General features: G+C 44.6%; 1 protein-coding gene across 1 annotated transcript in view; it reads right to left on the minus strand.

The window, feature by feature from the left end:
- si:ch211-266k8.4 (carabin) overlaps window positions 1–14,187 on the minus strand; it is a 54,207-nt gene extending 40,020 nt beyond the window's left edge. Inside the window, exons 1-10 of the mRNA XM_068723439.1 lie at window positions 13,954–14,187; window positions 13,249–13,336; window positions 12,994–13,101; window positions 11,138–11,330; window positions 10,829–10,954; window positions 10,239–10,362; window positions 9,602–9,671; window positions 6,713–6,827; window positions 6,408–6,525; window positions 1,559–1,665 (exon numbers count right to left, since the gene is read on the minus strand). Coding sequence (XP_068579540.1) covers window positions 1,559–1,665; window positions 6,408–6,525; window positions 6,713–6,827; window positions 9,602–9,671; window positions 10,239–10,362; window positions 10,829–10,954; window positions 11,138–11,330; window positions 12,994–13,101; window positions 13,249–13,336; window positions 13,954–14,111 — 1,207 coding nt within the window. The 5' untranslated portion in view covers window positions 14,112–14,187. The remainder of the gene's footprint in view (window positions 1–1,558; window positions 1,666–6,407; window positions 6,526–6,712; window positions 6,828–9,601; window positions 9,672–10,238; window positions 10,363–10,828; window positions 10,955–11,137; window positions 11,331–12,993; window positions 13,102–13,248; window positions 13,337–13,953) is intronic.
- Between the last annotated feature and the right edge of the window lie 655 nt (window positions 14,188–14,842).

The following is a 14,842-nucleotide window of genomic DNA, read 5'->3' on the forward strand; positions in this document are numbered from 1 at the left end:
CTGTCGATGGGTGCGTGGAGCACACAGCGCAGGATTTGTAACAACACCGTGACGGTGCTCGGTGTCGGTGACAGAAGGAATGAGTGAAAGTAAGACAGAGACAGAGACAGAGAGAGAGAGAGAGAGAGAGAGAGAGAGAGAGGGAGAGAGAGAAAACAGCATCGTGTCAGAGTGGCAGGCGGCGAATGAATCGGCTTGTTTCCCCCCGCTGCCTTGAGGGCTAGACAGTCTGACAGGCCAGCAAATAAGGATGACTCATCCTGACTCACACACCCACCCCCACACACAGGTGGGCACACACATGCGCACACACACACACACACACACACACACACACACACACACACACACACACACACACACACACACACACACACACACACACACACACACACACACACAGGGTTGAGGGATTATTCCCACTGTAAAACATGCTTTCGTGGCTTCCAATTGCCCTGAAAGGAAACCTTGCATGCTCCTCTCAGATCTTCTTCCCCTTTCGCAAATACTCTCGCACTTACATTCTTCCACACACACACACACACACACACACACACACACACACACACACACACACACACACACACACACACTCTTTTGTTGCCCCTCTTCGTCTGCATTGACAAACAGCCCTACAGCCACCAACCTGTTACTCATCCTGGTTGTTAGCCTTGAACGAACACAAGCATTCGTGCTCAGTAGCACGCACGCACGCACACGCACACACACACACACACACACACACACACACAGCATTCCGATCTTTTGTGAAGATGAGACTGCAGTGGTGAGGGGTTTCCAGATCTAGAGGAGCTGATACGTGAACAACCTTCAAAAGATAAAAAAGCTGCTTTGATCCATCAAAAGTAGACACACACACACACACACACACACACACACACACACACACACACACACACACACACACACACACACACACAATTACGTGAACTTTGTCAGAGGCGCAGGCTGAAGCTGAGATTGTTTTAAAAAAATTTTTTTAAAAAGGTCCATGTATTGTTGTTGAGCCAGAATAAAACAAGACAAACTCAGCGTGTCTGAACAGAAGCACTAAACTATTTGCTTTGTGCTAACTGGCGGCTCGTTAAGAGGACAGTCTATCGCCAAAGCATCAGCTTTGCAACTTTACAGCTCCTTCTAACATTTAGCTCTTTAGCTTCCAAGATGCTAATAGCATCTAATTATGTGGGAAACGCTGTCCTCCTTTTGTTACGGCCCTCTCAGGAACAAGATGGAGACGCCTTCCCCAAGGTCCACCAATCACCGTGCAGAACAAAACGGTGTGTGTGTGTGTGTGTGTGTGTATGTGTGTGTGTGTGTGTGTGTGTGTGTGTGTGTGTGTAACAGGATCAGCGTGTGTGCCGAGGGTTAAGTGATGTGAGCCTGAATGAATTAGCGGAGTTGGAGCGACTGTGCGCCGAGTGGTCCCCGGTGTCCCTTGGTATTGTTAGCTTCTGCTTGAGAACGACTGCTTTGTGAGTGTAATGTGTGTGAGTGTGAGTGTGAGTGTGTGTGTGTGTGTGTGTGTGTTAGTTACCTTGTCCTTGGAGGTTCTCGTCCAACACCAGACTGTTCATACATTTGAGCTCCCAGTCCTGGACCTCAGTATTCCACAGGGCAGGGATTAGGACGGCGTACTGGGCTCTGCGGGACGAAGTACAATGAGATTTCACAAAAAAAACCAAAAACAGAATTATTATTAAAACAGACAGAATTATTGAACCATCTTTAACCCCGCTTCTGTATTCATCAAAGCGTGGACATTCAGGTGCAGATAATGCAACATTGATGGGAGGGTGACGGAGGAAGAGCGGACAGAGACAGAGGAGGTGATGAAGAAGTGACGTGTAATCCAGATGGATCACACGGTTGAGCCATCCATCCCAGCATATGATGATGATGATGATGATGATGATGAACGGTTGGAGACGGCAATAGACGGAGCGCTTGGGAGCGAGTGAAAATCGAGCGATCGTGGGAGAGGAGGAGTGACCGATGTGTGCGAGCTTCCCGTCAGCTCATTTCACAGAAGACGGTGACGGTAAACCGTTCACACAAGTAGAGGCAGGCAACAGCTGGGGAAACTCTAGATGGAGTCCCACTTCTCTCATTTCTTTGCACAAAACTGCATTTACATCAAATAATGGTTGTGATGGCTGCTGTACCAACTTACTCCAATGATGGCTCAGACATGAATCGCACTCTTCACTCCTTAATAAGGTGCTACATTTTAAATTCAGAGCGTAGGTAGTGCCTCAACACGACTCTCGACAATATATCTGCATAACAGCTTTCTATTCTTTGTATCCATCTTTATTCATAATTATTTTAGGCAACAAGCAGGCGGCAACCTCCGGTTCTGAAGAGTGAAGCCGATGCTTCATGTCTTAAAGCTGCATTCTCTCTAGTGTCCACCAGGGGGCGACTCCTCTGGTCGTATAGAAGTCTAGTCTAAAATGACTCTACTTCTCTCTTGATTTATTCCCTCAGTAAACATTGTAAACATGAGTTTATGGTCTCAATCTCTAGTTTACAGTCTTCTTCAACACAGCATGATGTTCATTTAGTACATTATGCTCCATTTAGAGTCAAACAGAACATGAAGCAGGGGATGCTTTAGGGCGGGTTATATGGTAACTTACGTTCATGGGTTGCAAAAAAAGGCAAGATGGCGACGGCCAAAAAGCCAAACTCGAGGCTTCAAAACAGCAGTCCACCAGCCGATGAGTGACGTCACGATGACTACGTCCACTTCTTAAATACGGCCTGTGGCTCAGTGTACTGTGGCCATTTAGGACATAGTGACGATTTCTTTTTCCCCCACACATCAACCAATCAGCCTTTCAGTTGACCAAGACTTCCTTTGGTTGACTACGGCCCTACTGATCTGCTCCTGTTCGAGCGCTTTATTTACTGCCCTCGTCTGAGTTACACCAGCACCAAACGGATGTCTTTAGCTTTTGGACTGTTGGTTGGACAAAATGTGAGGCTCACCAGACAGTTAGCGACCAACAGATCAATGGATGCAACATAACGATACAACATACTGAACAGTTAGACGTCCGTGGGCTTGAGTATACTCTCACATGTATGACTTGCATACTGCTTGTACAAGTATATACAGTATGCAAGTAGCTCCAAGCGGGAGTGACATTCACACAATACTGATCAGGCCTTTCACCAATCAGGAAGAGCTCTCTGCATTCGTGGTGTCTGTTGCTACTTTTGTTTACGTCAATACCGGTCTCACAGACTCAGCATTGGTCGGGCTATACTTCACATTTCTTCTCTTTTCGGTAGTGTGCGGTGTCGATAAAGAGACATAATATGATGCATACGCGCGTGTCTTTAAGGGCAGTCAGTTGCGAGACTGAACGACTGTGCTTTGTAAAACGTAGAGGTAGGTCTACATTATTAAATGTAAAAACTCTGACCATCTCAAACCAATTTTCTGGACCGGGTCACAGAGGGAAAGACACGGAGTTAAAAAAAAAGAAATCTAAAATGCGTATCGTGTCAAAAGAAGAAAGACCACGAGCGAGAGGGACCCGCTGAGTGTCCCTCAGTCTGCATGCATTTGGGAATGTTTGAAAGAGAAGAAAAAAAGACTTGTCAGAGTGAAGTAAACAAATGATGCGTGGACCCCTCTAGCTGAACGAGGGTGTCAGTGTGTCAATGAGGATGAATGAAAGGAGGCATATAGGAGGAGAGGGGGCGCAGAGGAGTAAAAAGGAGGAAACACGGAGGGAGGAGGGACAGCCCGGGGGAGGTTTATGGGAATCGACTGCTGCTGAACAAAAGAGAAAGAGGCAGGACTGGTGGAGGACACTGAGAACAAACTGAGTGTAGGGAGTGAGTGGGATGAGGGGAACGGAGGGGGGAGACAGAGAGACGGGGCCGAGCACAGGAGACACTGACGGGGGAGACGAGGGAGCGTGATGGTGAAAGAGAGGGAAACAATTATTACAACTATTTCTAGTCATTCTTATTAAGAGCAAGTGCAGAATTATAAGGAAAGCATATCTTTTACCAATTGTATTCCTTATGATGGCGCTAGATTCAAAGTTAATGGGTCAACAAAGATTACAATTCATTCTGAGGAGGGAAATAAATGTGTTTAATGTTCAATTTAATGCCAGTCCATTCGATAGATTCATCCCCTGGACACGGTGGGTTCCCGCAACAAATATAATAGAAAGCCATCCAATAGTTATTAATAATGATGATTTCCTTCAGGACCATAGTCTGGATGTAAGAAGTGGACATAGTCGCCCTGAGGTCACCCGCTGGTTTGTGGACTGCGGTTCTGAAGCCTCGAGATCAGCATTTGGCACGTCGCCATCTTGGAATTTTTGCAACTGGTGAAAAGAAGTGACCATTTTTGGACTGCGGAGAAGTGGTAGAGACTCCATATACGGCTCTGGTAGCGACCTGTCAATCACAAGGTAGCTCCGCCCCTAAAGCATCCCCTGCTTTATGGTCTGTTTGACTCTAAATGGACCATAATGTACTAAATGAACATCATGCTGTATTGAAGAAGACTGTAAACTAGAGATTGAGACCATAAACTCATGTTTACAATGTTTACTGAGGTAAACCAGAACCAGAAGAGTCGCCCCCTGGTGGATATGAGATAGAATGCAGGTTTAAGGCACTTGGCTTCACTTTTTAAAAGCGGAGGTTGCCGCCTGGTCTGGACCAAAATGTTGGACCGACCCACACGCAGCGTCCATAGAGCCACACCGATAGGATGGCTAAAAACAGACTAAGGGAGGCAGAGCGGGTTCTCTCACTGAATAAAGATGGAGGAAGGGAAGAGAAGAAGCACTGGTAGAAATACCAGCAAGAAAAAAACAACTACATCCACCCACTGTGTGTGAAGCTGCTCTGTGACTGGTGATGCTGGGAGCCATTGTTGCAACCTGTGACGGCTGACTGTAGGCCCGTCATAGACAGACAGACACACACACACACACACACACACACACACACACACACACAAGATGGATGAGCCCCTCCACCAACCATTAATCACAATAGGCTATATGAGTGGATGACAACTTCTATTTATACCATTCACACAGAGTAAAAGAGCAGCGATCCTTGAGGGAAATTTAGAGAGGTTGAAGATCTCACCCTCCTTCACTTCTAACCCTATCTCTCTCTCTACCCCCCCATCTCTCTCTCTCTCTCTCTCTCTCTCTCTCTCTCTCTCTCTGACCCAACATTCATCTCCCTTCCCCTCACTCCTTCAACAGTATCTTCCCAGCGTAAGGGGATCCTGCCTTTGGGAGACGGTCGGACCACTTAGTGCTCTCGTAAGGATGCCAAGCGGGCAACAAGGACTCCTCAATGCGCCGCGGTGGCAGGCTGCCCACTGAACGCCGGCACATAAAGGGACCGTCGGCGCCGCCCTCGGTGCATGCATACACAAACAGAGGAAGAGTCTGGCGCATTGGATCGTTTCGCTCCTCGCGGCGCAGAAAGCATCGGTTAAAATGAAACGTAACGCTCAGCTTAACAGTTGTTTAGCTGTTCTCCTGCGATAACCCTCAAGATTTGTCCTTCATAATCCAATTTGCAAGTCATTGGTGCGTACCTAGCACCCCCCCCCCCCCCCCCCCCTCTCTCATGATAAAGTGCTTTATCACTGCCTGTGACACAGCTACGCTTATGGAAACAACTTGGCTGCAACTTCTCTACCGCACACATCTCAGTCCTAAGGCAAACAGACCGAGGTCCAAACGGTCCAAACCTTCTCTACAATGTGATCACATAGGAGCTTATCTATGAACACACACACACACACACACACACACACACACACACACACACACACACACACACACACACACACACACACACACACACACACACACACACGTTGCCATAACTACAGCTCCATGTCAACAAAACACGTCCGCCGTCATGTGACGTTTTTGTGTATTCGCCACAGTGAGGGACAGACAGAGGGGTCCCGCTGAAAGCAGCGTGGGCTTCCATTGAGGAAACTAATTTAGCATAAAGGATGTTTAATCCAAAACATGTAACAAAGACAACCACAGCGAAAAAACAATGACGCTCTACTTTTTCCTGGAATGCTTGGTGTCAAAAATATGTCCAGTCCTGATGGGCTGATTGATATTCATGAGCTGCCTGGGTTTCTGTATTTAGCCGAGTCGAAAAACTGAGCTCTGAGAACTGTGCTGCACTGGGACATTATAATATGACAACAGATCAGGGCTTGAGGGTCCTAAATGAAGAATATAGGCCTCTTAATAAATCAATACAAGTGGATGAAAACACTAAGTTTTATATATATATATATCTATCTCTCTCTCTCTCTCTCAATAATGTCGTTCCATGTTGGGCCTCACTTTACTCACACATCAACAGGCACTCTCAACAGCAGGGGTAACACCGCTCCCTCGTCGTTCAGGTCCATCAGTCGAGGCTCCAGGAGCTCGACGATGGTCAGCGCCGTACGGAACACAGCCGACAGGCCTGGTGAGAAGAGGAGACAGCGGGGTGTCCAACAAAACGATCGCTGTACATAAGCTAACACAAAGTAGAGGTAGAAGAGATCAGACAGATATAGAGAGGATGGGAAACAACGAACCATGTGAGCTATCCAACCATGAAGGGGTGTGTGTGTGTGTGTGTGTGTGTGTGTGTGTGTGTGTGTGTGTACCGTGCAGAATGATGAGATCCCAGACAGCCAGGACAGAGTCCCAGCAGGGCAGGGAAGTGAAGAGAGTGAGGAACCATGGCATCACAAAGTGGACTGAAGAGACTCCCACCGCCTCCTGCGGGGAGGGAGGAACAAGTACCCAAGACTCCTGTCACTGCCAACTTCTGTCAACTTTACTTATTTACTGACCACCGCACTGAAACATTCACGCGAGACGTACGCATGTGAGACACAGCCGAGTCTGGCGGTTGTGTCAGTAGTTTTGCAGGCGTTTGGTCATTTGGAAAACTTTTGGACAAATTAAAATGTGTAAAGTTAAAAGATCACTAAAGTGTCTGAAGCTCATCCTGCGGTGGACATTTTATTTTATGAAAAAGGTTCTGAAAACTACAAATGTGAACAAAACTCCAATGCAATCTATCCAGTAGCTGTCAGAATAAGTCGGTGGACCGATTAACTGAACGTTAGCTCGGCACTCTCTCAACACTTCATTGTCAATTTTCCAGAACCGTCTTCTGGACAATCGTCATCACAACTCCTTGTTTCCTGTAACATTGTGAGAATAGGTTGTTTTTTTTTTTTAGAGCAAAACAACTTTTGGTTGCAAAGGCTATAAAATCCAGTTAAACATCACCTCTGAACTAGAAAACACACGGCAAGTTTTAAAAACAGCTTTTCATACAAATAAGAATAAATCCGCCTTATTACACGATCATAAACTGTAAAAAAAAAAAAAAGATTTCAACTTTCTGACGGTCCTTGAACACATCATGAGGGATGAATGTTTTCCTCAATATCAAAGTTTAAAATGGTGATATTTCATTATTTATTCTACACTTTGAACCGACCAGATCCTGTAAAGATAAATAAATGAGTTATTACTGCTGGGAACCCACTAATGACTCGGCCGAGACAGAAAGTCACATGACCAAAAGAACACCGAGCAGAGAGGTAAACGTGTGAACATTTCACAACAACATTGAGATCACTTGGAAAAATGTTGGATGTACAGAAACCATTGTTTTCCAACTTTTGCAAAATACATCATCAAAGGAATTCCACCTGGGTTTTTTCTTTGTTATGATTTATGGCATCATAAGTGTGTAATACTGCCCAAAGACATGTTTGACTTCTCTCTGTTTCCACAGCGGTGCAGGACTGTTAATATTAAAATGAAAAACAACAAACAACAGAGAGTCAAATGTGACGGGCTCAGAGGGATCACCTGCTCTGCTTCCTGATATCATTTGGGAGATTATGCTAAAACCAAACGTGTCCTACAAAAAAAATATGCTTTTAGGATTTCGCCAAAACATAAACTTCTGAGTGCTAAATAGCTTTGCTCAGGCTTTACGAAGCAGACGAGAAACGGGAATAGTCTAGCTTCTTTTCAATAGCTTATATAATGTATCAAAATCACAGTAATTCATCTCATTATGAGGTCTAATAATAGCGCAGGTCAAAAATAAAACAGCAGAATATAGTTTATAGGACACACGCTGTCCTCTTACAAGAAGCAGCTGGATTAACACTGAAGGGCTTCATGTTCGTGTCATCCCTCACGGAGTCATTCACAAAACACACTCTTCCTGAGTGGAACCCACCAGCATCCAACAGCACAGAACAGAGACCAACAACCTGCATACTGAATGATTCCCCACGAGATGACCAGCAATAGAAATGAAATATATACAAACACACACACACAAGTATGAACACAATAGCCTGCATCCAATCGGTTTCTTCAGGTTTTATTTTTGCCTTATTTTTTTTTTAATGCTCATTATAGCCCAAACCAATCTGATTTAAAAAAATGTTGTATTATTTTATGCATCAGGTCAAGTCAGCTGAAGCTTTGGACATCATGAAATAAACAGTCCTTAAAATAAAGGATCAGGATTGTATCGATCACAAAATACACATTCAATTTAAGATCCATCCTCAATTCTGAAGAATCTGATTCTGGAAAATTAGCTGCTGGTCACTAAACATGATTTATAGGAGAGTAGAGAACAATCTGCTAATTCACAATGATCTTCAAACACACCTCTGTACCTTCCTCTTTCAATATGGATTGGTGACGTGACACCAGGCCCGTCTGTGGCCAGAGAACTCCACTTACAACATATTTTACAGTCTTTCTTCAATCAACAAGTTATCAAATTTGGCTTTTTTTGTCCAGGTTTCTATTGCTCTCCTGCTTCCATGTTTGTATTCATGTTGGCCTGATGTGACGACTTCTGTTTTTTGTATTTCTTTTAGCTAAAACATCTCCTTATCCATAAGTTGTTCCTGTTCCGATGTGAGGGTCCCGGGACGGCAGATGTCGTAATTGTACAGATTGTAAAGCCCTCTGAGGCAACTTCGTGATTTTGGGCCGTACAAGTTCTGTTCACGTGCAGCTGCGGGTGTTGCATGTCTGCCGGGAGGTTCACCGAATGCATTTAGTAAAAATAGATGAATGAGAGTCGGGACGGAGCCGTGCTGTGTGACGCTGCTGAACGGGAGGAGCCTAGAGGCTGACAGTGAGCGACAGAAGAGGCCCTGCTGCTGACGGATGCATTACAGCGGACTCTGCCTCACAGATCAACTACTCATCACTTGGCCATATCTGGCCTGACACACACACACACACACACACACACACACACACACACACACACACACACACACACACACACACACACACACACACACACACACACACACACACACTATTTTTTTCAGGGAGCATTTTCCTTGTCAGTCAACTGAAGCGTTTCCAGTACCAACAGAAGCACGCTACTTTCCTCACAGTTGTGCGTGTCCACTCATGATCAAACTCTCACTTGTGTCTCAGTCAAAGTGGCATTTCACAGAGAAATAAAGTGAACATTCACAAACACTCACCAGGTGCTGGGAGAGCTGAGGCTTCCTGTGTTTCAGGAACTGGTCGAACGCCTTCGCTTGATGCTGGACCCTGATTGGACCAAAGATAACAGTTTAGTTTAGTGTCTGCAACATGGCAGCACTCCAAGGAGAACGAGTCCGAAAACCCAGAACTGAGTCAGCAGGTTTGAGCTGCAGGTGACCCCGTTGTACGGACAAACCTCTGCTCTTACCAGCGCTAGCTTTACCTATGAGGTGTACTACAGCCATGCTGAACTCCAGATGCACTTAATGCATCTTAAGACAAAAATAAAACTAAAACATTGGAGCCTGGCTCGTACAAGCAAAGGGCTACCATTCAAACTCACCTATTTAAATCTGTGATGCATGGTCATTTAATGTTAATTTTAAAATGTCATTTATTAGCTTTGTTTATTATAGGTATTGTTTACCATGTAAGGTATCTTTGAGTACCTTTTAAAGCGCTGTCCAAAATAAATGTATTATTAAATAATTCATTTAAAAGTACATTCTAGCTAGTACTTTGTAGTGCATCTTAAAACTTCTGTACAACCCCTACAGAGTTATTAGTCACAGTATCTTTGTATGGATTATTGATATGCATGCACGTTCATCTACTCTGTACTTTGAGTCTTACTTTGTGAGGCTGAGGTCAAACAGTTCGCTCAGATATTTGGGTTTATCCAGCAAGGCGGTCAGAGCCCAAAACGCCTCCTCCTCCCCCAACTGCATCAGCAGCACCGCAGCTAAGTAGGACATCCCTGTGTGACACACACACACACACACACACACACACACACACACACACACACACACACACACACACACACACACACACACATTACACACATTTAATAAATAGTTTAAATAAATCAAAATATATCTCATCAGAAATAAATAAAATATAAATCTGAAATATTAATATTGTGTTTAAGAGTAATTAGAAGTTTTCATTTCACAGAGCAGAGAAGATGTTGAAGAAGAGGTAATTCTCCATCAGCAGTACTCTGCTTCCACCCAGTGTTAACCTTAAGTACTGCACATATTTTCATTAAATTACTGAGTATGCAAACACAATTAAGCTCAGATTAAATAATAAAGTCCCGTCCATACGCATTTAGAACAAGGGCAACAAACAACAATCCCGTGAATGCTCTTTGAGGTTCTTTATACTGTTTTAAGACGATACAATGTGGGATATAAAGGTTAAATCACATGATCCGTTACCTTGGCTGTATCCAACCCGCGGGCTGTATTTGGCGTAAGCGATGAGGACCCTGAAGAGCTTAGCCTGGCCCTCAATGGCTTCTGGGCTGTCCCCCATCAGAGAGCGGTGGGTCGGGAAGGACCGTTCTGTGGAACGGGTCAAATGAATACGCCTGTTCTACGACGTCACATACTAATACCAAAAGTCAACATTTACTCAGTTTTACAACATTTTAAGAATCACTGAAAACCAGCCTAAACCATGTTTCCCAACTTAACCGACCGCCACTGTTCTTAGAATGAAAGTAAAGTGTGCCTGCGCTCCCGTACGTAGGTCGAGGGCGATCTGTCTGAAGAGCGTGACGTCGTCCACGGAGTACCGGGGCTCGGGGGAGCCGGAGGGCTGCCCGTGGTTCAAACCCAGGTGGTTCTGGGTGTCGCTCAGTGTGGCGATTGCCGACAGGATGCCGTACTCGCTGACTCCCAAGTCCACCAGAGGCACTCGCACCTCTAGCAGACACTTCTGTTGGAGAGAGACCAAAACGCCCCGTTGTTACGAATCAAATCGGTGACATTTGTGTGAATGAGTGACCAGGGCCCCGCTTCAAGAGAGCAGGTTTACCAGTACGGAGCCTGACCCTCAGACGGAACAGCTGATCCGAGTTTGTTCCGTCAACTCAGAGTCTATTCACTCGCAATTTGGCCCATGAATGAAAAAAGCGATCATCAATGGATCTCTGATTCCACGATTCACTACGGCAACAAAAGGCCGGCCTCCATTTGAATCCAGAGGAAGTAGAGATATTCATGCATGTTAACTGTGGACGGTGCTCATTTATCTTAAAAAGAGCCTGAGTCAGAAGGGGGGGGGGGGGGGGGGGGTCAATAAGTTAACACAATCTATTAATCTAATAATTCATTATTTACAGGACTATGATTACGTTGAATTGATTGGGTCTTAGGCTCTAGCCTACTTTACATTGTAAATACATTTGTTCAGCTTCTATTTGGATTATGACTGAACAGCATTCAGTGGCTTTATTTCAGCTACTTCAACACATGTTATAGAGTTCAACAGTCGCTGAAATGCTGTTGAAACAAAAAAAAAAAAAAAATCACTTTCAAACTATGCGTTCTACAGCTGCACCACGATCCTGCTCACATAACATACGATCTCCAATATAATAGGAATTATGCTCACAGTATATGGAGTCTCAGGATTATAGATTTAGAACTAGAAATACTCCCACCTGCAAAAAGGAGGACATGCAGAGGTTTGATTTTGAGCCGAGAGTGTCGACTATGTAATATTTGAACATGAGGGGGGGAAATTATCATTAATTAACGTTAGATTTTCCTGTGTAACAAACCACTATCCAACCAGGAGTTACATCCTAACCGACAATAGACCTCTGCCTATTAATGCACTGCAAGGCAGGCTTTAGTACGGACTGAATGAAGAAATAAAACAGCATGTCTGGCTCTAAACTAGAGTTTAAGTCACCTCTCTGCCTGGAACTGAAAGCCCAGAGTTTCCCTCATCTCAGGGTTAACGAACTCAGAGTTTTCACTAAACCTGCCTTCTGAATCAGGGCCCACGGTTTTGGTCAGGCAGCAAAGTAATGTACAGCCAGCCTGGATTAGTTAAACTGCAACAAGATCATGGGTAGTGATGGTGGAAACGAAGCTCTCCGAAGCGCCGAGCCAAAATGGAGACATCTGCTCGCCAAACCCTCGGTGTTGCATTTGTAGGAACTGGAGTTTGTGTCCCCAATATGTTCAGAGTGAGACAACACGAGTCCTAAGGAAGTGAATGGAGATCTGGTCATATCTGGTCATATCCCACTCTGTCGTACAATGACGCTATCGGCTCCACAGCTGACCACAAGCGTCGGTGGCTCGGCCTCTCCTCTGTGCAGACAGTGCTGATGAAATGTTAAGTTCAGGTTTGTATCTTCTACAGTTGAAATGTGCTCAATAGAACAAATAACACTGCTGGTTTGACTGTTTATGATAAAGAGAATGTATGAGTGCAAAGTAACGTGTGATGAAGTGAAATGAAACGCGAGAGACATCATTACGATGCCTCTCACGTTTCATTTCTGATCCCGCTTCAGCTCACCGCCTGCGACAACAATCCCACAGCGACAACAAGACAGACGTCCTGTCCGGCGCGCGTCTCCTACCTGATAGCTGAAGTCACTGGTTTCTCTCAGACCGTCGGTGGCGAGGAGACACTTCCACACTCTGCCGCGCAGACTCGGAGGAACACCCATCCGGATGAAGCGCTCGATCTAAAAAAAAAAAAAAAAAAAAAAAAACAGTAGCAGAGTGTAAAGCAGACAAAGCCGTCTGATGGAACAATTGACGCATGGTTATGGTTCTGCAAAATGAAGGTGGGTTTTGTTTATTAAACTTTTTTTTTTTTTGTAGAATCTCACTTGGCTCTTGCAGATGAAGCTGGCTCCATTCCAGTAGCTGAGCAGCTCACACAGCTCCTTCACCCTCACTGAGCTCAGCTGCGGGAAGCTGACAGAGACAACACCACGTGGTGAGCTTGGGCTCATCCAGCACCGGTTCTTTTGAAGTGTTCATGAACAGGATTTTAAATGTCGCTTCTCATCGTGTGAAAGCATGAATTCCTTTCAGTGTGGTCTGGGGGGGGGGGCTTTGCTTTAAACAGTTAAAGTCATTAATGTACGTGATAAATGCTGTTATCCACATGAAATAATGTGTGAGGCAGAGGAACCATTTATACTACCCCTCGTGAGCAACAAGAGACAAGAAAACTCCAATTTAATGATCAAATATATCTTATTCCTACTTTATTTAACGTTTGAACTTAATGTTAAATGAAACCTGGAACAATAGAGTTGGCGACATGACGTCACTTTACTGTCGTACTCATATTGGTCCCACGTAAAGTTTGTTACGTCAAATATTGCGAACGTTAGATACGCAAACTTGAGACACACTTCAAACAGTCTAACTTAACAGCATAAATAACGTCTGTTACGTAAATATACAACATGATATAAATGAACGTCAACAACCGAATGAAAACTACTAAAATAACACTAAAGTAAACACAGCTAACTAGCTAGCTTCGTTTAACTAGCCTTGGTTAGCGTTACGCTGCCCCGCACCTATAATTGTGACATCGGTGATGGAGTTTCTGGTCCTTTCGTTTAGTGAGAGCGAAGCCGAATTCATCAAAACGCAAGTTCTCACTGCGTCTCCTCAATGTTGAGCTTCTCCTGCCGGCGTTACTGCCGTTTCTCCTCCTCATACTTTTAAAAGACATTTTTGTTTTGGACGCAATTTCGTCCCGTGTTCCCCAAAATCACAGCGACAAAACAAGCAGCCTGTTTGGGTGAAAGAGTCGCTGCTGTCCTCCTGTCAAACTCAACGGTCACACTTCGACCCGCCCCCTTTCACCGCGTCACCACCAACCGAAAATGGGCGGGATGAATCAGAGTCCAGTTCAAACAAAGAGAGTGATGTCTCTCGCGACAGAGACACGTTACAGCATGGACACACTAATAATACTAGACAGAGAAAGACACACGTTACAGCATGGACACACTAATAATACTAGACAGAGAAAGACATACGTTACAGCATGGACACACTAATAACACAACACGGTCATGTAGTCATACAGAAGGCTGACTCACACACTGGTGATAGAAAACACTTTGATGCTTTCCAGATATCTTTTTTTAATCATAGGCACATTTTAAACGCAGAAGACCAGATATTGTCTACACGTGTCCCTGACTATATAGGCTACCATTAAAATGACACCATTATCCCTCTTTTTGACCTTATTAAAGATTCAATACTGCTGCCTCGTCATAATTTTTGCAGTTTTATGCTTTGTCACCGATGACAAATGTTGCACTCATCACTGCTCTCTTTGTCATAATGTGTGTAGGAAGGACTCCTGCTGTCCATCTACAGTGTACAGATCTTCTGTTAAAGCTTCCAAACATCCATTCTCTCACTTAGGTCCAGTAACTATTAGATTTTGGT

The sequence above is a fragment of the Cebidichthys violaceus genome, unplaced genomic scaffold (assembly GCF_023349555.1).
Source record: "Cebidichthys violaceus isolate CVI_PGR_0920_01 unplaced genomic scaffold, fCebVio1.0.p SCAF_3, whole genome shotgun sequence".
NCBI lineage: Eukaryota > Metazoa > Chordata > Actinopteri > Perciformes > Stichaeidae > Cebidichthys > Cebidichthys violaceus.